Source organism: Epargyreus clarus, unplaced genomic scaffold, assembly GCF_041222505.1.
Source record: "Epargyreus clarus isolate Ecla_fem2 unplaced genomic scaffold, WU_Ecla_fem_2.2 ptg000034l, whole genome shotgun sequence".
In the NCBI taxonomy this organism is placed as follows: Eukaryota; Metazoa; Arthropoda; class Insecta; order Lepidoptera; family Hesperiidae; genus Epargyreus; species Epargyreus clarus.
In genome coordinates, this window is record NW_027332239.1 from 5,738,270 (window position 1) to 5,762,683 (window position 24,414).

General features: G+C 33.6%; 1 protein-coding gene across 2 annotated transcripts in view; it reads left to right on the top strand.

Moving 5' to 3' along the window:
• Nucleotides 1-24,195, top strand: part of LOC140756223 (arf-GAP with dual PH domain-containing protein 1) — a 40,271-nt gene extending 16,076 nt beyond the window's left edge. The window contains exons 2-8 of one of the 2 annotated variants that reach the window (XM_073091683.1): nt 5,925-6,150; nt 8,270-8,443; nt 12,135-12,227; nt 14,390-14,566; nt 17,051-17,286; nt 17,660-17,854; nt 18,640-24,195. In XM_073091683.1, coding sequence (XP_072947784.1) covers nt 5,925-6,150; nt 8,270-8,443; nt 12,135-12,227; nt 14,390-14,566; nt 17,051-17,286; nt 17,660-17,854; nt 18,640-18,704 — 1,166 coding nt within the window. In that variant the 3' untranslated portion in view covers nt 18,705-24,195. The remainder of the gene's footprint in view (nt 1-5,924; nt 6,151-8,269; nt 8,444-12,134; nt 12,228-14,389; nt 14,567-17,050; nt 17,287-17,659; nt 17,855-18,639) is intronic. The other variant, XM_073091684.1, reaches the window with a different exon arrangement.
• Nucleotides 24,196-24,414: the final 219 nt, after the last annotated feature.

A 24,414-nucleotide genomic window follows, 5' to 3' on the forward strand; every position in this document is an offset into this window, starting at 1 on the left:
TTAGGTCCGAGCCCGAACAAAAAATTACAGTACCAACCACACCTATATGTGTGCACACCTATGTACACAGCTAAGCGGATATGGCTTTCTGTTATTGATTGTTATTTACAGAGCAATTACATTACATTACAAGTGTAACGCGAGTCCTTCTTAAGTCGGTTGACGTCATCATGAGTTATGTTGACGGCCCGTTATCATGACGCTCAGATAAGGAAAGATAGACCCGTCGTTTTCTCAGAACAAACAACTATTGGACTATCACTATGAATAGGGCTGGCAAATTAAAAGAGGGTAAAACTCTTTGTGGTCCGGCAGCACCATCGCCACACCTATTCCTGCCTCATAACAGAAGCTGTGTTCTGATTTGAAGGGTAAATGGAATGAAGGGTAAGGAGAAATAATTTTCCGAGGCATTCCAGCTTAGTCCTTAGGGATCCGACCTCAGGAATATCTAATTCTACCTGGGGTAGCAACTCTTGCTCGTCTACCACTCCTATATTATAAAAAAAAACATAAAGCTATGAATATAGATTGGGTGAAATTATTTTCACTAAAAATAAATTACATATTACAAATATGAAGTTGTAAATGTAGTAATAGATACTAGCAATGTAATAAATTGTTCATTTCGTTTATGTACCGCTCGTACCGCTTAACAACTAAAATTAGCCAATATTTTTATATTGGCTGAATATTAAGGAATATAAGAATACATAATACAGGAATACGTAATACTAAATATATTATTAGTATTATATAACAAAAACAAATAATAAGTTAAATTCCTTATATCATTAAATTACCACAGTACACATGCCACTTATTTCATAAGCATAAAATATATGTAATAAATATATTGCAGTTGTTTGTAAATAAACATCGTAATACGCTTCTAAAAATCTGATGTCTTCATTTTATTTTTATGCAATAAGCATTTTATATTTCTAAAAGTAAACAACACAACCCTGTAGGGTTGCCACAGTATTTCTTATACAAACATTGCAAAATTATAACGCTTTAGAAAAAAATCAACGGTTTGCATTACGGGAGTGCTGGTAGGAGTGAATACTTTCGAAACCTAATCTGAATAATAAAATATAATTAATAAAAAAAGGAATCTGACACCCATCACATATTTTTTTGACTAACATTTTTGGAGATTTTTTTTTTTCGCTGACCCATTTCTAATATTAACAACTACTACTCATGAAGCGATTTCGCAACCCTGCCACTAATATATTACTATCTCTATCGATATGTATCAAAAAGAACCGTTTGGTGATTTGCAAAAAAATTAGCTTGTTCTATTAACTCTACCAGCCTATATGCTTAAAACTTTATTTATAAAGGAAAGAAACACGTAGAAATCGGGTGTAACGGTGGTTCTTCACCATCAAACCATATTGATTCTGAAAAATAATCTACATGTAGAATATAAAATAAATAATATTAGAGTTACTTCACGCCATAGGAACATTTAATTTAAGAATATTTATCGGTTACTAAGAACAAGTCGCGGTATAACATTTAAAAACCCATTGATAACGATAGTTGCAGGTTGTAGCACCCGTTACACACACATACCCGTCACACACACATGCGTACCTTATCAACACGCCACGTAAGACGTTGTTTGTTTTCGAGATAGTTATCTATCGAGGTCCAATATCCATTGCATATTAAATTTATTATAATCTTTCATATCAAGCCACTAAAATTGAGCGGTCACCTTGTGTCGAAAATAATATATAACGTTGAGCGTGGTCAGTAATATACGTTGATCGTTTTTATAGTTGACTGCCATATGACTGGATTACGACCACCTATGCTAACTGGGAAAAGGATGACAGCGCACATGAGGTTTTCCATCTTAATTCTCAAAAGTAAAAATACTATCTATCTCTTTTACACCTATGATGGCAAATGTCCATGATCAATCCATTTACTCAACATTAAAGGTTAAATCTGCAGGCTTGTTTGCTGTCCACAGGCTTGACGATTTCTATCACAGATTATGCAAGTGACAAATAATTTAATTTGTTTCATTTCTTTGAAATATTGAGGTGAAAGGCCTGAGAAATGAACCACGGATCTCCCGAATATAATAGCAAACATTTTTAACAAAAAAATATAACCGACTTCTATGTCACTACAAAGTAAAAAATAATTGAAATAAATGTTGGTTTAGTACATATTTCTGAAGTCGGCGCTCAATATATTTCGTTGGATAACGATGTAAACAGCGTGTCTAATATGAGCGTTCTGATCCTCATCATATTTAAATGGGACCAACTTGTAGCAATTGTACACACACGAAATTAAAGGCATTAAAATAGGTTCATAAACGGCGAAGTTATGGCTGTTATATTTACATGGGTGGAGGAGTTCCCCTCATTTTCTCCAGAACCCGTCGATGGATCCTAACCATATTTAAATGGGACCAACTTCCAGCTGGTCTCTATACAATAAAAAAAGAATTATTAAAATCGGCCCACTAACGACGGAGTAATTCGTGTACATACATAGAAAAAAAAAAGATACCGGCCGAATTGATAACCACCTCCTTTTTGAAGTCGGTTAAATACTAAAAATGAAAAAAATTGAAAATTTAGATGGAACGGAACCACAGACCTGTATTTGTTTATAGGTCTGTGTACGGAACCCTGATGTGCGAGTTCGACTTGTACTTGGCCAATAATATTCGCTTGTTCGCGCTTATTCCTAAGAACATTAAAGTAGAACGAAAAAGAAGAACATTTAAGAAGGAAATATTCTTTTACTACTTATTACTTGAACTAGAAGTCAGTGATCGGATTCACTTAACATCGTGTTATGTTCGGAATAATGTTGTTTACCAACGTTCCAATGACGTGACACAGAATTCTACAGTAATTACGTGTAATTACGGTCAGCTGATTAGCCCTGATAATGTCGTAATGAATTTTATTTGCCTACAGTAAACACAATTGTGTAATATGTGCACGTAGGGAAACAGTTAGTGCAAATATCCACAACCTGTTTATGTTTGTTATCCTTCAATTCCTTGTGCATCTTTTCCTTAAGCGCTGCAATACAAGTTTTCCATGGGGCTTTGCATGTACCTATAGTATAGGTACCCCCTCCTATATCTTTTACATCTACACAGGGATTCTTTTATATTTCTGAACGGCCAATATTAATAATTAATCTATCTATAAAAATCGATATAGTGCTTTCCAAAATTTGGCCTGTACAAAATTAAATATGAAGATTTAAAGAATTTGTTTTTTTTTTTCTTTTCTATCGTAGAATTAAGCAAATAATATGAGTTTAGTATGTGGCAATCATTTCGAAATTACAGAAAAACGTAAGAATAATTATACTTATTTCTAAATAAACATGTTTTTGAAGCCGATCTCAGTCAGTGGAGTGACCTCATTATATATTATGGTTTCATATCACTTATTACATCACAACTAGCTTTCGATCAATTCCTATAACAATCCCATGACGTTAAAAGTAAATTGAATTTATTTTTTTGATAACATAAACTGTTGATTATTATGAAAACAATAAAATCAATCAACGTAATAAATATTTTGATAACACCTTGAAAGTATTTTGATATCTTGATATCACCAAATACGATTGTATCGATGAATATATAAAAATCTTGGAGTTTTTCGTAAAATATAATATTTAAACTAAACTATATTGTCTTATATATAAAATTCTCGTGTCACAATGTTAGTTACCGTACCTACTCCTCCGAAACGGCTTTACAGATTTTCACCAAATTTTATATGCACATTCGGTAGGTCTGAGAATCGGCTACTATCTATGTTTCATACCCCTAAGTGAAAAGGGTTGTTCACCCTTAACATTTTTTTATTTATATGGCAACACAACGTTTGCCGGGTCAGCTAGTAATTATAATAAAACCGACTCCTTAAATATATAATGTCACACAAATCAGACGAATCCAACGACACTTCATAACTGTGTTAAAATCCGTCTCGCCGTTTGGGCTGTAGAGCGTGCCAAAAATGAGACATACAAACATACATACGCTCGAAACACATTACCCTCCGTCGGGTGATAATAAACATCGAATTGAACTGTTTTTCTGAAATGAAATGAAATATATTTTTATTTTTGTATAAGCCAACGACGGCACTTACAAATTGTCGGTTACAATATTTTTCTTAAACTACTACCGGATCAGAACGCGACCGGTAAGAAACTTTAAAGTGGATTTGTCTTTTTTTTTAATAAAAAATATTCTCTTTTTTTTAAATGCCATCATTTTTACATATTAATAATAAAGCATTAGCTCCAGTAACTTGCTTTACATTTATCTAAAAAAGAAGTTTGTTCAGCAAGTTCTGTTACTTCGAAATATGCATTTTTGCAATTTAACACAAATTTCACGTTATTCATGTTTTTTGAGTTATCATCAATATGCGGAACAAATAACATTTGGGTTCCTAAAGTATGGAGATTAAAAGGCGGCATAGTCACATGCAGAAGTGTGGATTAAAATTCTTCCAAAATATTAAAAGGTATTATTACCATAACTTTCATATTTTACGCAATATTTAATGACTATTATTTCACTGATCCGTGTATTATTTCTCCCTTTTTCCTCCTTTCTATTTTCACAGAATTTTTAACCGCTTTCGCAAATTGGCGTTTTCTCTATAAATCGTCTTTTACAAAATGCTTTTCTATTACTTAGTTCCGCTTTTATGCATAAATAAATTACTAAGGTTTTCTTAAAGGAGATTGTCTCGAGTCTTGGACAAAGTTCACATTTATTCAAGGTTAAGTAACAATGGGCTGCACTTACATAACATCAGATGAACTACTTATGCGGTTGTATTTTTGTTATTATATATAGGTACTGGGATTACGGTAACTCCTGAACCCAAATTATGCAAACATCTGCAGATACATCCGTTTATTTGAAAATAATCAGTCTGACAGTAATAATTAATAATGTAGTGTTAATATTGTATTGTATTGTATAGATATTGTGTATGTTATATTAGTGTATTCATAATATTTTTGTACTTATGAAAAACCTAATAAGTAATTAATTAAAATAGGTCATAATTCCTAATTATATGTTTTAAATAATAATAATTTCAAATACTTGTTCCTTTATATTATTTATAAAAGCTTGGAATATACCTACCATTATTTAAGGAATTAATAACGTGTTTTTCAGGTAAATGTGAGTAACTACTTTTGGATCGCCTCTAGAAAGTGTCAATGAAATCGAAGTATCGAATCGAAGTATTAGATCATGTGATCAGACGTAAAAAATGTGAATCAATCATTCAACTATATGTTGTTACTGAAACTAATTTTAGAACTAAATTACCATGTCGCGTTATCTTATGCAAGTTAATTCTCTAGTAGTTCAATGACATCTATTTTGACGAGAACTGATAACAATAATACTTATGTCAATAACAAGCGTTATAAATTAACATAATATCTAATCAATACAAATATTTTTTTCACATTTTTATTGCCACATTAATTAAATGTGATGCAATGTGTTATTAACATACGTGGCTTTTAAGCGATGTGTGTTCATTTGGTATTTCTATATAATAAAAAAATCCTGTCTTATCACATTTAGATCTTTCAAGATGGCTAGATGGCTAGCAACAAAATTTTAAGATCTGCTAAAATATATTTCACGACATGACTTCAATAGTAGACCTGTGTACTATCAAATCACAAACAATAATTATTATAATAATATAATAAACTCATTCCCGTTCTACTGCTGGCATCGAGTCCCTTAAAATGAGAAGGACATGGCATACAATACTAGCCAAGTGGTTTTTACTATACGTGAAAGAGCTATCAATCTTCACCCTGACAAACTTTCGCATTTATAACATAAGTAATAAATAAATCTATTGTTTCAGACCCAGATTGGGCCTCCTACAACTTGGGCATATTCATTTGCATGCGATGCGCGAGCATCCACCGCGGGATGGGTGCCCACATCAGCAAGGTCAAGCATCTAGAACTGGACCGCTGGGAGGACTCCCAGGTGCAGAGGATGAAGGAGGTGGGCAACATCGCCGCTAAGAACAAGTATGAGGAACGGGTCCCGCCGTGCTACAGACGACCTACGAAGAATGACCCACCGTAAGCATCTACATGGATTTTTCATTATTGTTGTAGCAAACGAGCATTTTTATAATATAAGTGTAGCATGCGAGCATGCAGTCCACTTGATGGTAAGTGGCTACTGCCGCCCATGAAAATCTGCCATCAACCTCAGATAAGGTTACATTCCTACCTGAGGTCGGCCACATATACGCCACATATAAGCTGGAACACCTCGGAAATGTATGTTGTCTCCCTTACCACACTCTTCAAATCAGAATACAGCATTCGGAATCGAACCACAGTGTTCTACCAATTTAAAAAATGCATGCAGTCCATCTAATGGATGGGGTATCAATGCCACCCATAGATTTCGAAACGAAGTCCAAATATAACATGGGCTTTATCGCCTCTATCTTAAAGCGAGTACAGACGCGCTTCCTGATTCCTGATGACTAAGATGGTTGTCTTACATGGATATGTAAGTTAGCCGGAATCCACTCTAAACATAGATATGACTTTAGTAGATCCCCAACATATGTTATCACGTTAAAAGTTCATATGTTCTGGTTACAAATTACACGAGGCATTCCAATTTTGTCCTCAAAGGAAGTAGTAGTAGTTTTTACATAATAGCAGGTATAAAAATAAACTTTAGTTCAACCGTTCTATATAATTTATTGTTTTTTATAATATTATGACACAATATATAATTATACTTGAACAATGTCCATTTCACTTACTCGATGAAATAATAAATAAGAAAACTGGTTGTACATACAATGAATATCTTTTCTTAGTCGCATTCAGTTTAAAGTCCAACTCAATACCTCAAATGGGGCGGCAGCCCCGGGGCCTCCACAAAAGAGGGGCCCCCACAATAGAGACGTCGGATTTTTTTTTTAATTTTGACTAGTAAACACTAGTGCAAAAAAAAATATATATATATTTTCCTTTGATATTTTTTTTTGCTGTTTTACCTTTATCTACTGTAGGTACTTTGTAGGTACAAACATGAATACCAGAAGAATCTATCTGCGTTTCATAATAAAATATTTATTGAAAAACTCAACTGAAAAAATAGTTCATTTTATTCGGAAAATAATTTGGGGCCAGGGGGCCTCCACTCCTTTGTTGCCCCAAGGCCTCTAGACCTCTAAATCCGGCCCTGAAGTTACATGTTCGAAACATTTCATATCGTACGAAAATTTTATGTCTACGATATCATATCTTCCCAGTTCGTTCCATTAAAGAAAGACTAATGGAAAATTTATCTGGTTGCTATCAACTGATCTATTTTATGAAATTCAGGGTCAAAAGCGAATAAACATGCATACAGTGTAATTTAAACATGGTATATCAAAACATGACCTACATGTGTTATCAGCTGTTATCAACGATCCCATAGGGCGTGGAATGACCGGGCGAAACATCGAAAACAAGTATTGATTGGCTGCATCACGTATTTACGTTGTGTTATCTCCGCGATAGTCCTTGGAGAATTCGGGGAAAAATATTCGGTGCATTTATTGATATTGTCGGTAAATTGTGGGTATTTGTTGAAGTAAGTAGGTACGTTGTTTGGACGGAACTTGCACTTGATATGTTACGAAAGAATGAATATACTCGTATATCTCAAATCAGAAATAAGCTAGGGACCTTTTTCCGTTGCGCATGTCTTAAAGCGTGTGGCGTATATTCACGAGCTAGCTTGCTTTTCCTGTCATGCATAACTCACGTAAGCGTTAATTCATGTGTGTGGGTTTTCGTTTTCCGTGTGAGGGCCTGCACACTTGTATATATAAAAAAAAACCATAAAATTTCATACTTTTATTTTAATTTGTATATAAGAATGTATGATGTAAAATGTATTTAAAAGATGTTTTTTTTTTAATTCCACACCGGTGCACACTTTCATTTGTTATGTAATAGATGCCACCTGAGTTACAAAGTGTGCAAATTAACAAATTTGTAATAAAATGTATTTGCAGTTTGCATTTAAAAATTGTCACTTACAATATTTTTCTTATATTGCTCCTTAGCATGAATCCGTTGATTATACCATACTAACCTCCACCAAGAAGATCCGGCAAGGAACTCAGTACATACCACATAGACGTGTTAATTATGATAAATAGTTACTGATAATCGTTTACAGAGTTCTCATCGAGCAGTGGATCCGGGCTAAGTACGAGCGTGAAGAGTTTTGTCATCCAGAGAGGCAGAGCTACCTCTCGGGCTCCATGGAGGGGTTCCTCATGAAGAGAGGGAAGGAGGACAGCCGGTACCAGCTCAGGAAGTTTGTTCTCAATGAAAACGAGGACACCTTGAAGTTAGTCCATTCTAACTTTTTTACCAAAGAGGACGTTGGAGTCTCACTAATACATCTTGAAACGTTAGCTTTTGTACGTAAAAACAAGCGATTTTCGGAACAAGCGCAATGCAGTCGTAATACAAGCGCGGTGCAGTCTCAAGCGTTTTCGCGGTTTGACTGCATTACTTCTAAAATTGCCGTAAAGTCCTCATGACTGCATCGAGCTTGGAGTCGCAAACTTAATTCAAAATAGACTCTGACTTCCTCTCCATATCAATCATATAATTCATATATTACAACATTGTGCTCGTAACTTGCATGTTTGGTGCCATCATGATTAAACATCACATGTATGAACATCTTGTTTGTCAATGTTTGTCTGTTGAAGAACCGCAGTATATAATTATTTTCAATGTACGCTTATTGTTTAAATTCATGTTGCTTACACATATATGCATATAACATAGTCCGTACCATCAGGCTACTAGTTATTTACAGCTACTTCCCAAAAAATCCATTTTGTATCAAGTAATCCGTTAATTTGTTAAAGTTATGCAATTATAGGATGATGAAATAGTAAAACAAATTCTATTCTTATATCATTTATTCTATTTAATACGACACACCAATTAAGAGTCAAACAGCGGTAATGTTTGCATAGTTTTAAAGAATATTAGCGGCCTACACAGGTTCTCAAACTTATTTCGTATTTGGCCGTCTTTTAGAATGTTTTCTTATGTAGTGTCCTCCAAATTCTGGTGAAGAAATCCCATGATCTGTTTCTCAATGATGTCGATGAAAAAAATCATATTACTGCCTGAAGAAAAAGCCTCGCAAATCGCCGGCCTACACATTTAGCCGCTTAAACGTCTTCCAATTTTCTTCGAACCCTTCACCGCCCCGTAAGGCCTAGCGACGTGGATGCGTTGTCGGTTTGAGCACCACAGCTCTAAGATAAGAAGTTTCGCATTCGCACGTGTGCCGTGACGTATGCAGTACGAAAACTTCCACACCTCTTTGGGTTCATACGTCAAGGACCTTGCGCAAATATTGACCGTCTACGTAGCTCGTCTCGTTGCCACTATGGTTTTCGCACGCTTATCGTAACTTCCCAAGCAAACATACGTAGGATAGTTAGCAAATTGTTACGAAATGTCTAAATAAATGAACTAAATTCCGTCAATTTTATTACCGAGTTTCCATTATGTTAGTACTCAAGTTTCCATTAATTACCTACATGCGTACATAAAATACATAGAGAATATAGATTCCCGTACAAACTTTATTAATGAATAATTTTGAATTTAATTAAAAATCGATTGTTGAATTGAAATTTTCGTTTATTTTTATAAATATTACATACGACCTATAAACATACATGAATAAACTAAAGTAAACTAAACTAAAATAAAATCATATAAGAATTGACACATTTTTTTCCTACATTGAATATTAATTCACAATTTACGCACAAACTCTGACAGTTTCCCAAACTACAGTTTTCGCATGCTTATCTTAATTTCGCAAGCAAACATACCATGGCCCTTGTTAAGAAATTATCGTGTGTCCGTCGCTAATTTATGACGTAGTAAAGATTTAATGTTACCAAGTCAGGATGAAACAACGTCATGAAAAATACAATACATTAAAAGATATTATAAAATGTTCATATTATTGAAAAAAAAGCTTCTACAAAACAATTTATTGAAAAGGGAAGTAATGCAATCTGTGTCAGTCAAAATTTAGAGAAATCCAATTACACCTCATATCCGTCAAGCTATTCGGTTTGGAAAGGAATAAGACGTACATGCATACGCTCCAAAACATTACTTTTAATTGGTTAATAAGCAATAAGTAAAGTTAGTTAACAGTTAGTTAATAAAAGTATAGTTAGGTTAAAAGGCAACCTTTGCTTAAAGAATAAAACTACAATATATAATTATTTCTTAGAAGTATACAAAAAATAATATTATGAATCATAGGTTCCAAGTATAAATTATAATTAAAATAAAACTAGCAGAATATATTTTAAACCGGCTTTATAATGTTTAATTTTTTTAACTAGACAGAATGTTTAAACATTTTACAAATTATTTTATGTATTACGCGTGACGTCACGAAACTTACTCCGTTCCCCTTGACAAGCCATGGCAAATTTTATGGACCCCATTTTAAGACGGAATTTATGAATAATTCCTATAAAAGTTCGGTCACGTCACTATAATGCGTCATTACCGTACTTTACGTTCGAAATGACTGGCATGGTATTTGGTGCGCGCAATTGACGAGCATTCCGTGAAAGTAAAAAAAAATGACGTCATCGTATCTACGCAGTGTCATGCTCGCCGTTATAGCATGCATTCTTTAACAATAGTGCCTTTAGACCTACGTCATTTACCTATGTAATGATCATTCTTTCTAGAAAAGATAGATTCTATTAGTTTTATATTTACGTAGTTGTTAAAGATCACGTCACATTCAATATTTATTAGATTAATACTTATTCAAAAAACAAAGTCAAAACTAAGTAGGAATTTACAAAACATTAATATAATAGCAATAAACAGGAAAACTATGATCAGGCTTAACATAAATTGTTATTTTACATAACAGTTAATAGCAGTTGACAGTGGATGCCAATAACTTTCCTTATTGTACTTTGTAGTAGGTATCAATAATGTAGAGTTGTTTAACCTAAAATTATTTAAATAGATATCCCTAAGTAGTTTCGTCGAAGTCTTCCAATTTACACTTTCCTAACGTAGTGGACTACGGTCTGAGCCCTTCTTACTCTGAGAGGAGACCCGTGCCCAGCAGTGGGACAGTAATGAGTTAGCGACGTAGTAAAATAAAAGTAGATTTTTTGAGTATATTCTTAAATTATTATGAAATGATTTTAGTTACGATCCAATTTAATTCTATAAATAATAATAATAAATCATTACAGTAGGTACTTTTTCCTTATTTTAGACCATAGGTACTTACATTTTCATTTCATCAGGAAATTACGAATAATGGAAAAACCAATCGGCAAATGTAATCGCTAGATTTACCGTGTAATTAAACTTAAATAAACATCATATTCAATAATATATTTAGTTCATACTTTTACACTAGTGTTATAGATTCGAATATTTATTAAAAAAACATACCCTAAACTAAAAAAAGATATATCGTACTTCGGAGTAATATGTGCTTATTAAATAGGACATGGGGACAATTACGAAATCATTTTTAAATCGATTTTAAGCGTACTTTATCCTTAAAAACAACATTTCTTCTTTCTAAGTAATTGTACAATTTAGTGTAATATTTGCGACCATATGCTGTTTTGAAAGCACAAATATCGAATTCAATCGTACACCAACCAAAAAATCGTACTTCTGAGTATTATTGCCATTCTATTTATAACATGCTAAATTACGTAATACGAGTAGTATATTCTTTCTACTCGCTACAAATATCGTACTTTTAAGTAATGTCTGCAATTCAACGTAATAATACTATATATCTACTGTTGAATGCACAAAAATCGATCTACATAAACGTACACTAAGCTTCAAAAATTAAATCGTACTTCTGAGTATTATTGCTATTTGACTTAATATGCTATTACGATACGTTGTTTTAAGTAAGGATTATACTACATGCTATAACGTAATCCCTTAAGCTAAGTAGCTGGTTCTCTTAAGCAAAACCTGGTTCTTAGGTACCAACACCCGTCTGACGGCTGCGGCCGAACCGCCGGTTGTCTTGGTCGGTTTTTCGATCGGCTCCGACTCAAAAACTTTGGTCGTTTGAGGTAAGAGCGAGAGTGCCACTTGACGATTTACGATAAGATAAACACCTTCTTAATTTAAGGTACAGGGCACTTTAGAACAACCGTGGAGGGATTTTTGGTTGCTGCGCTGTCACGTTTTTGATATACGAATAATTTGACAAAGTTGCCAAAATGATGCTTTACGTATTAAGACTAAAACTGGTACCTAACTAAGTACAACTGTACAACAATATACTTCGTAATTATTGGACGGGTCAAGCGCGATACAAAGACTTATAGTACACGTAGCCGTGGTTTTGTATAAGATTTATTTTACCGATGCAATACCAGAAAGTCTCAATTTGGTTACTTTGTCTCTAAAATATCGGGTTTGAAGAGGCCTGAGGGGTACAGGTGCTTGACTAATACTTCCAGGCCTCTTCAATGGCATGATGAGAAATTTATAAACATAATTCAAAAAAGGAGAGCGCAGCAACAAAAATGATCACAAAATACGGCCTCATATTGTCTTGTGTCTCACTCATTTGACTACCATTCGCCTAATGTCGTCCAAATAACATTTATGTGAAACATTGGCTATATAATTAACTAATTATGAGCGCTTGTGTGGGATATAAAAGAAATCTGATTAATGTATATTTTTCTTTCTCTAGATTATTAAGTTATCGCTGCGATATCGGAGTTAAGTTTTATTCTCTATGTCTGTTATTAAATGAAAGAAAGAAAACAATTAACAATAATATATGTTTCGTTTTTATGAAGATAAGAATATGACCTTAGATGTGACAAATATTATAAAATTACAGAAAGACAAATTCCTCAATTCTTATTCTATGCATAAAGTATTATATTTAAAACCCTGCTGAAGATTTCGCAAATAATATTTTTTTGGCGGAGCTGTAATTATTTTTCTAAAATAAAAGTAGCCTAAGTTATTCTTTACAACATTGGCTAACTACCAGTGAAAGCCTCGTCAAAATCGGTCCAGCCGTTTTGAAGTTGAACCGAAACAAACGGACAGACACATTTTTTACGTTTTTTTTTTGTTATAAGTATCGTATATACTTTCAAATACGTCTAGCAAGGAGCGGTTATTTCCAAAATACAAACAGATACTTCAGTTTTAGTCATTTTTATAGTAAATCTAAAATATACGAATTGGAACTGTTCTCCACCATTAATCAGATTTCTTATGGTATGTTTTGTCATTATTATCCCACAGATTCGCTCTATCATTGCTCTGAACGACTAATTTGCTATAAATCATTCGCGTCGCAATTAATCATACTTCTTTTTGAATATTTATTGGCAATAGAATAAGTCGCAATACTGTGACCTATGAAAAATTCAAAATTTATAATTCCAAAATATGACACTACGAATGGTCATGAATAATAGGAGGCATTATTGATTTTTTGTTAAACATTTTAATAATTTTGTAAAACTTGTCCTGATTATTAATTGTAATAAGTCGTTTTGTAAATACTTTGTATTTAGGGTTATTATCTAAAATTAATCTTAAGAGATTAAGAGATAAATTATCTAGGAGTAACTAGGTATGAAAAAAGGAGAAGGTTCTTGGTTGTTCTTGTTTTCAGATCTTCACAATATTCAATTTTATACGAAGGCGTCAATCATAATTAGTCATAATTATCAAGAACCTTATCCTTTTTAAAGTTGATTCCTTTTAAAGGTATTCTACGTCAAACTGTATGACCGCTCTGAATTGCGAGTTGAAATTTGTGAATGGTAGACGCCCTGGTAACTATGCCTCGTGCGTTCCTATGCCGCTGACATTATGCGTATAAGACCTAGTTGTCACGAATTTAACACTATAGTTAAAACATTATTATAGTTACTTCACTTTGCTCTTTTGTTATAGTATACCACAAAACCGAAAGATATTTTATTATTTATGGTAATATATTTGAAAACAATCCCTAAAAGCCTATTTTTTTAAACGATAAATATTTTTAAGCACATTATTAGCAATTTTTTTACAGAACTTTAGTGTTGAATATTAAATAACAAGAAATATTGATAAATTTTCGCGTTATACAATTTAATTATAAAAAAATACTTGGCAACCCTACAACTATACGTATGAAAAGCGCGCGTATTGAACAGTAACTCTACAATAGAGTCAAAACATTTGGCGACGCCTTACACCCTTTGCTTTTCAGGTACCACGTTAAAGAGCATAAGGAGCCGAAGGGTGTGTTGCGGCTCTCAGAGCTGAATGTAGCGTTCGCACCAGCGAAGATCGGACACATGAACTCTATGCAACTGACTTTTATGAAGGACGGCTCTACACGGCATATTTATGTGTACCATGAGGACGCTGAAGTTATTAATTGCTGGTAAGTTATTGAAATGTATTTTTTTACTAATTTTAAAATACTTAAGTAGGCATAGTCCGCGTAAAGCTGCTAGTCCGCTCTGAATATAGAAACGAATCACGTCGCCATAGCAAACTGTATAAGTACTGCACGCAACAAATTCAGAGCGGACTAGCAGTTTGGCGCGTAGTATAAAAAAAACCCCGACTTATAAATATGCCTATGGCACAACAATTTAGACGAATCAAATAACACCAAATGTAAAAATTCGTCAATAAGTTTGGGCTATATGGATTGCTATAGAATGAGATATACATACACTCCAAAAACATTATCTTCCGCATTACCATCGCCACACCTATTTCTGCTTAATAACGGCAGTGTTAGGCGCTGCTGTGTTCCGTTTTGAAGGGTGTGGTAAGGGAGACATACTTTTTCGAGGCTTCCAACTTAGTCCTCAGGGGTAGCGGCGCATCTGTGGCCGACCTCAAGTAGGAATATCTAATTCTATCTGGGGTTGATTACAGATGTTCATGGGCGGCAGTAGCCACTTACCATCAGGTGGACTGCATGCTCGTCTGCTACTCCTATATTATAAAAAAAATCGTGTAAGGATACTGAAAGAAAACCACCGGAGTCAAACCATGAAGATTTCTAGCACATTCAAATTATTTCATTTATTCTTCTCATATATCATAAAGTTAACCTTTCTCAAACAACTCGTACCATAATTATGTATATTTTACATCAACATGTATTTAATGGTGTAGTAATTAAAGATGTAAATGTCAAGAAGTGAAAAACATTTATAAGTATGTTTAAAAATATTTTATTGCATCATTATTCGAGTTTATAGTATTTAAATCTCCCTCACTAATGATCAAACCTAGGGATGGCGATCTGAGATCGAATAATCGAAGGATCGATTTTTGGACGAATGGATCGATTCAGTGAATCGATCTGTTATCCTAGAAAATTGCAGTGCTTGTTTGGTTCGCCCCTTCTAACTGAAAAGATCGAAGGGCAATTTTGGAGAATTCTTACTCTGGGCCTCGAATTTTTTTAATCGATTTATCACACTTCGATTTCAATCGATTCCAGAATTTTTTTCGAGAAGAATAGCCATCCCTAGATCAAACCTATCTACTGACTTACGTTATTTACTTTCTAAAAATAAATATGATCAAAGTGTTCTCAATATGCCAATAAAACTCCAGAGGTCGTAAAAACTAAATATTTTTGTGAATGAACGTCGTAAATATATTTTGAACTGTACCGTTCACGGCTGTGATCGCGTGTAAAATAAAACCTATTAAAATGTATTAAAGTAAATGTATTAAATGACGTAACGCATATATACCATACATTTATAAACTCAAATTACACAAATGTTTTATTAATACAATATGTAAATATATGCCTTTCTATCAAAACAATTATAATTATACTTGTACTATCTATCGAAAATAATATAATGATGTAGAAATCACGAATAGGTTACGCTTCTTTGCGGCCTTTTCTTGTCACATGGGTTTATGTTCACATGCGTGTATCACCTACATGCGTGTCTCTCCTGCACGCGTGATTAACTCATTGCAGTCTCTCGTGAAGCTTACATAACATAAAAAAATCCTATTTCATAAATACTTTTCCTATCATGTAGACAGGAAAATGACATGAAAGATTATTACATACGGGTAAATAATTATATACTGGTATATTTAATTATTGTACCTATTACAATAAAATAAATAATAATTGAGGTAACTCGTACCTCCTAATAAAACGTAGGTAAAAGGTTACATTTCTTCCCTAAAGTCGTAAATCAATATAACACCATTTTTAGGTAATACTGCACTACTAAGTTAACTACATGTTCTACACCTCTATAAAAGCTTTCAGGATCTAGGGGCATGGAAGTGCCCCCGCCAAGTCTAACAAAATCAAGTGGCACGCCCGTACCATTGTTTGCTCAAATCAATTCAAGCCATTTTTGACCCCCCTAATTTCGTTTTTAAATTTACATGTAAAAAACATAGATACAGACTACATTTCGGTCGACCTTCACCTTTCACCTTCATATATTTTCGCAATTTTCGAATGCAGATACACTACAGATTTATCCTTAATCCAACATCCGGGTACAGAGAGAAAGTTAGTCTGAGAGATCGATGCAATAAGTTTTTCAAACGGTTATGTAAGGTTAAGACGATATTGACATTCTAAAGTACTTGAAAAACATTTGTTTAATAAGAATAAGTAGATCGAGAAATTAGGCGAAGGAAATACCAATGAATCGAACTTTCTTTGGCGTCATTTTATGAAATCTTTTTATCATTACAACAGTATTGATAAAAAGATTTTTAATAGTTTTTATTTTTAAGACTTAAGACTTACCGTTAAATAAGATTTTATAAACTGTAAATTTCAAACCTAATGACATCTGCCAATCCTGGATGGATGACAAAAGTACCTACTCATAGTAAAATTTATGACATATTCCAGGTACATGGCAATACGCTGCGCTAAGCTGCACCTCCTCCAAGTGGCATTTCCATCAACGCCTCAGTCCGATTTGATCCTGCGCCTCCCTAAGGACTTCGCTAGAGAGGGCTGGCTCTGGAAGACAGGTCCACGGCCTTCAGATGCCCACAGGCGCCGCTGGTTCACACTCGACAATAGGAAGCTCATGTACCACGATGAGCCACTTGACGCGTACCCAAAAGGCGAAATTTTCATAGGTGAGTTTCTTGGCAAAATAGTCTGTAATTGGAAATGAAGAGTTCTGACATATTTATGTCCCTTTATGTTTTTCAGCGTAATATTACTGGATTTTAATGGATTATAATTATAATAATAGAAAATAGGTATACTGTCTAACTGATCTTAAGTGACTTATTCCCAAATACGTAGAGCTTGGTACAATCAGATGTAAGTAGCTGTCAACTCTTTATATTGAAACGAAAAGCTAAATTATTATCAGACCTGCTATAAGCTATAAAAATGTATCGTCGGAATTTTTAATGACCTTAAATTACAAGTGCTTTACAAAGCGAAGAGGAAGGCGAAAAGTTTTAGCACCATTGAGGTGATTTTATATGGAAATAATTCCAGGTCACGAGTCCAACGGGTACCTGGTCCGCGTGCCGCACGCGGGCAACGGTTGCAAGGACGCGCGCTTCCCCTTCCAGCTGGTGACACCCGAGCGCACGTTCTGCCTCGCCGCCGTGTCGCACGACGACCGCGCGGCCTGGCTCGCCGTGCTGCAGCGCGCCGTGCGCCGCCCGCTCACCCCGCAGGACTCCACCAGTGAGTTTTTATAATATAGGAGGAGCAGGCGAGCGTGCAGTCCACCTGATGGTAAGTGGCTCCTGCCGCCCATGGACATCTGTAATCTACTCCAGACAGGATTAGATATTTCTATCTGAGGTCGGCCACAGATGCGCCGCTACCCCTGAGAACTAAGCTAGAACGCCTCGGAAAAGTCTGTCTCCCTTACCACACCCTTCAAACCGGAACACAGCAGCGCCTAACACTGCTGTTATTAGGTAGAAATAGGTGTGGCGGTGGTACCACCTTCAAAAGTGCGGACGTCACTCCCTGCAGCTGGTGCCGCCCGAGCGCACGTGCCAGCTGGTGATGCCTAAATCGCACACCAGGTCACGAGTCAAACGGGCGCCGGTCCGCGTGCCGCACGCGGGCAACGGATGCAAGGAGGCGCGCTTCCCCTTCCAACTGGTGACAAGACTCCACTAGTGTATTACAGTAATATTAAGGCGCAAGGCACTAATTACCAATTAAAGGCACCAGGAGTTGGAAGAAGTCACCCTTACTTCCACAATTAATAGGGGAACCACGTAAGCCGCAGAACTCTACCAGTAAGTTAATTTCATACTAAAACCAGAGTCGCGTGGATATACCCCCTCTATGTCGTAGAGACGTCGAGCGTTTCTTTAAACTTTACTGTGCTAGTTAATCAACGTGCATTTTTGCTTTCTCTATGATTAACTTGCTATAATTTTTTGTCTCACAAAAAGTATATTAAAACCCTTAAGCCTCACAGTTTAAACTAATAATGTATTTTTTCTTTCCAGCCGAAGCGACGTTGGTCCGCAAGCGCACTACGTCGAACTCCATCGGCATATTTTCTGGAAGGTAGTTAAATTTTTTCAACTACTTAAGGTTAAACTAAATACATATATCGTGACTTGATTCTTAAAACGAAAGTTTTTTGGGTGATCGCTTAGTCGTTTTATTGTTATTATTTCGACACAATTTTGTTACTTTGTCATTTCGAAATTTGAGCGTATTTTAATTTAAGTATAGTCATATTTTTTTTAATGTTCTATTTGTAAATAATTTAATTATCACTAAGTTGCAGAACGTTCGATGTTTAAAAATAATTTAATTTTGTTGAGAATATTTTTTTAAGACAATCTTTTATTGTAACGCGGGAATAATTGTGGATGTAAATAATTTATTTTATGGATATCTTTTTTATTTATACAATTATAAATTACACACAATTATGGGACTGAATCTGTAATTTGTATGTTAAATTATTCGTTTTATGTGTCGTGTTTGATATTTGGATGTTGTGAAATGTATTTTTACAATTGCTTTTATTGCTCTTTAGTCATACATTTCTATAAACTAGTACTCTGGCCATACGCACAAATATCAGTACATTAAATTATTGTAATGTTATATAATTATATTAAACGGGATTAGAAGATAGCATTTTTTTCTTCGAATTTATCGCCAGCTTTTAACTGCTAGTTATTTAAAATTGTTTTGTTTATTCCCATCATTTAGTATGCCTTACAAATGAAATAAAATATACACGTGACTACCAACTAGTTTACATTATTGTTTATAACTGGCAAACAATTATTAAAGATTCTTTTTCATGTGGTCAACCGTGAAATGCTGGTGATGAAATTCGAAATAAATGTGTAACCCCTATAATCTATAACAGCTTACGCTGGTAGTAACAAGTTTAAACGTACTATAACTTACAGGTTAAAACTTATATAGAAATTTCTTAAATTTACTTCCAAATAATTGTAACACATCACAAGTTTTAACCTGTAAACAACGTACGTATAAAAGTAATCGTAGGTACATTTAAATTTATCAAAATAATGCTCTCTCATTCGTGTGAAAAGACATTCTACAGGGATTTGTATGTGTAGTGAATAATCTTTAATCGATACATATTAATATGAGTAATATAACAATAATACATAGCGCTTTGATATTTAAGCAATATATAGTTATAGGCATTTAGTTAAATAGATCGATAAGCCGTTTTGTGTAGACCAAATTCTAGGAGTAAAACGTAGAGTGGGTGCATGTTTTTGTCGGTGGGATTGACCTGGGAACTAAATATAAACTAAAAATACACTCTTAAACAAAAACATACTTAAAAGAAAAGTTATAGTGTTGCTTTGCGTGAAATTAGGCATAATAAATATAAAAATAAAGCAGAATTACTATGCGATTTTTTTAATATAAATGGAAGCTTTTACGAGACCCACGTACCATTTTTACATCAAATCTCGAAATAAGTTTTATAATAATGGGGTTAAAATTAATAAAACGTTTTGTTATTTATGGTTTTACGGTCAATTCTGTATATTAATGTTCACTTGCTCTACGGTCGTAGGTAATCTAAAAAAACATTGTCTATATCACACGAACATACCCAATGCTTTACAACTTTAAATTTACTATTTTCAAAAAAATATATAACTAGGAATGACAGTATAGTTTAACTATTTAGAAGCAATTTGATGAGATAAAGTTACATTATTTTAGTAATTGACGTGCTATTCTTATTTTTTTCTTATTCTTATTTGCATCTTAAAATATATACTAATATAAATATTATGTGATGGATCTACTTTAAAATACGGTTCATATATCAGCTATTAGCAATAACATTAAATTAATGACTTATATATGCCTTATTTATTTGTATTTTATACAAATTTAATATAATGGCGGTATTAAGTCAGCTATCAGGTATGAAATTATCTGTTAATAAAAGGTTAACGAATTTTAATTGTTGTTTTAAGAACAATATGAGCAATTCGGATGACTAATGACTCATTAAAAAATAATGGATTTCACGAGATAAATACGTATGTATATTACATTTAAATAATGGCACTTTAAAATTAAAATTAGAAGCAGAAAACGGAATTTTAAAATGTCACAAATCTAAAAATTGGCATAAATATTTGTAAAGCCAATCGCTTTTTAATCATAAATAAATTTTCTGATTAATCATTTATTTCGTGAAGCGTATCGTATATTGGAATAATATGAGTGTGAAAAAAGATCAATTTTGAATTTTATTATCGTAATGACAATAATATTTTAATTTAATGCAATATATTAATCGTCACAAAAAATCGTATTCTTTTTTATCCAATATTTTAATGCGGTTTTAATCTTTTTTTGTTTTTATTTATTTTACTGGTAAAATTTTGAATATATTTTATGTCAATCTGCTCGTAAATTGTATTAAAATATGTGAAATGTATTAATTGTAACCACCGACTTAGAGTGCAACCTTAGAGGCCTGTTTTTAGCTCTAATCATCTAATATTTCTTTTACCAGTATGTAGAAAGTGAATTGGCAATATTGGGTTGCCATACAATTATTAATATATTGTAACTTTTATTATTAAATAGTCAAATTAGTGAGCTAGTACCTACTCCGCAAGTAAATTCACTATTAATATAAAATGAAATTATAATCGTGGATACATTTTGTTATGTGTACATTAATATATAATAAGCAAATTTTCCAAATTTCCACTTTTCTCTTTTCATGGATAGTGGTAAGGAAAAGACATGAATTTTCAAATAAATAATATAAAAAATTGTCTTACGAAATTTTTGGATTCAATGTGTGAACTAGAGGAATATTATTAATAATGAGAAATCAAACTGCATAAAATATTTCCACATCTCTCACTCAATTTAGACGAATCCAACAACACCTCGACAACAAAAAAAATTATCCCCAATCGTAAAAAAAGTACGTTTATTTTTCTGTGTTAATCATGATCCATTAAAAAGTGTGCAGACAGAAAAACGTCCTTCTCCAATCTCAATGACGACATGACCATGTGCAGCAGTTGTAATCTACTATCAGAAATTAGATGCTCTTTGTTGCTTGTGTTGTATGCATGGTAGTGTAAATGCCAAGTCTTAACAAATATAGATTTATCTGGAACTATAAAAAAGTTTCTTTTTGAAAATCATAAATGTAACAGCTAAAATTTGTCGAACGCACTGCCGTGCGTTTAAATATGTTCTAATATAAACATGCTCATTTTAGGCCATTTACATAACAAAATGTATCCCACTTCACGTCTAATATCATAAATTAGGAATAGTTTGTACTTGGAAGCTAGGAACCTACCAAAAATGTGGTAGACATAATTTTTTATAAACTTATACTGATATTTGATATTAGCAGGAATAACATGTATGGCGGAGTGATAGTATGAATGTAATTCGTCTATCGATGAATCAATTGTCTGATTAGTGTAACTATAGTTAATTTATCGAATGAAATCGCGTGCAAAAATATAAAAAACCCCCGACGTAAATATTAGATATTTTTTACAAAGAAAGAAACTTTTTTCTGCGTCACAATCTACACTATCCTGGTCACTGACCTGGCTGCTATCTACTACTACTGCTAACTACTACTACTAAACACTATCTACGTATTCATTGAGACCACCTATGAATTCAAACATGGTACCTTTGCTGTGAGTTAGTCAGGAGTTAGGTGTTTTGCATATTTGAGATTAAGCAGAATTAAGTCATTTTTCTTTGCTATATAATTTTAGTCAGCTAAACATCCTTTCATCACTGAATAATATTCAAATAGCTGAATGGATTTTTTGGATAATAGCAAAAAAACTCGATTAACTCATATTTAAAACGTAAAAGAAAAATCTGTTTCCGTTTGAGAGCTTGATGCCACTACGAAATAAGTTTGTGTGGTAGAAACCACCAATGCATCTGTAGCCGACTTCAGGCGACTCTAATCTTATATTGAGCTGATTAAGGATGTCCATGCACTGTGTTAGCTATCCAAAACCTTGTGGATTGCTACTTCTATATTGCAATAACACACAGATAACATTAAACTTTTACTTTTGCGTCGGGGGTTCAAATATAAACACGCAACAATCTGAGGTAAAATAACTATATTGAACAAGTGTCATTGGGAACGATACGTAAGCGTGTCATTATTATAAGGTAAGCTTTTGTCCAAAACGTTTATTAATAAGCGAGTAATTTAATTACTTTTGTAACGCATGTACTTTATACTGGTAACGTATTATCTGAGTATGGCGATTGGAATTGTGATTTAATAATATCGCGCTGTAAGTGTAGAGAAATATACCAAATGTAACGTTTGTATGGCGGAGTGTTGGGAATGAGAACAGTGTTCCAGCAGATATAATACTTTTAGTATCGGCGATTCGCGTTTTGGTGATTGTGTCGATGCAATCACGTCTTCGCGACTTGTTAAGTTCGATTTTCCCTTAAAAAGACGCGTTTACCGACTGCATTAATACCGTATCGCATTTTTGCCTTCAATGGTACATACTTATAATTACAACAACTATAGTTACAACTACAACTACAATTATAGTTACAATTATAGTACGCGTGCAGCGTAGCGCTTAATCGTTGTCTTGCTTTCGAAAAGCAACTAAATCGTCGATGGTAAAAGTAGCACGTCTGCTGGGGCCCTAAGTTAATTTAAAAATATTTTGATAACTTTTGTTTGTAATGTCTCGTGTAGCGTCAAAGTATTTAAACTTAATTGGTTTTAAATTCGTTTCTATTATTTTTTTCAATATAACTTATAACTTTTACTAATATTTATAATATCACAATGTTTTTGTAATTATGAGATGACCGAAATCTTTTTACACACAAAATTCTTTTTGTATGTAAAAAGTTAAGAGGTAGAAACGAATTAAGCCAGAATTTTATCAGCCTGTAATATATAATTCTCGCTAACAAAGATATTATAAATTGCACGTGTCTAGATAGAGCTTCACATTCATCAAAATACCGGGTCTATTTGCTACTAACACTAACATAAAACAGTGTATACTACATGCAGCTTGTGCAGTCACATGATGTTATTCGGGTCTCATGTTCTGACGTATCTAGACATGATTATATCTTTGACTGTATACAATTTAGAATTGTATTGAATATCTAAAAATGAAAAATATTGACTCACATGAGACAACCTAGCTTAATCTGCTAAGCAATTTACCTATTTTATTATTTCGTTTTAAATAAATAATGGACATGAATTGAAATGATTAATTTAATTATACTATTAATATATTGATAATTGTTTATTTATTATACAGTGAGGATCGAGTATGGCTAGTAGGAACATAGCTTATAATATTTTATCTAGTAGCGTTTAGTGTGAGAACTCATGGAGCGATTTTTGGAAGCCGCCGCGTGCGATTACGGGATGGTATTTCAAAACTCACAAGACCGCATTCTTGTGCTGTTGCATTGTCGCCTCGGTTACGAAAGTCTCTGCAAACGCCGTGAAACACAATCACACATGGAATGGAAAGAGATCAATATAAACTGTCCACGGCTCCACCGAAAATCTGAGGAAATAATTCGCACTGTAAAAACTCATATTCTACTGTCGCGTTTCGTATGTAGACGTTTAAAAAACGCTCCGTGAGTTCTAAGCCTTAGGTTATAGGAACTTAGTGAAATGATTGAAAAGTAATAATTTAGATGAATCTGTAAGCCACAAAGCAATTAATGTTTCCTAGGTAATGTACAAT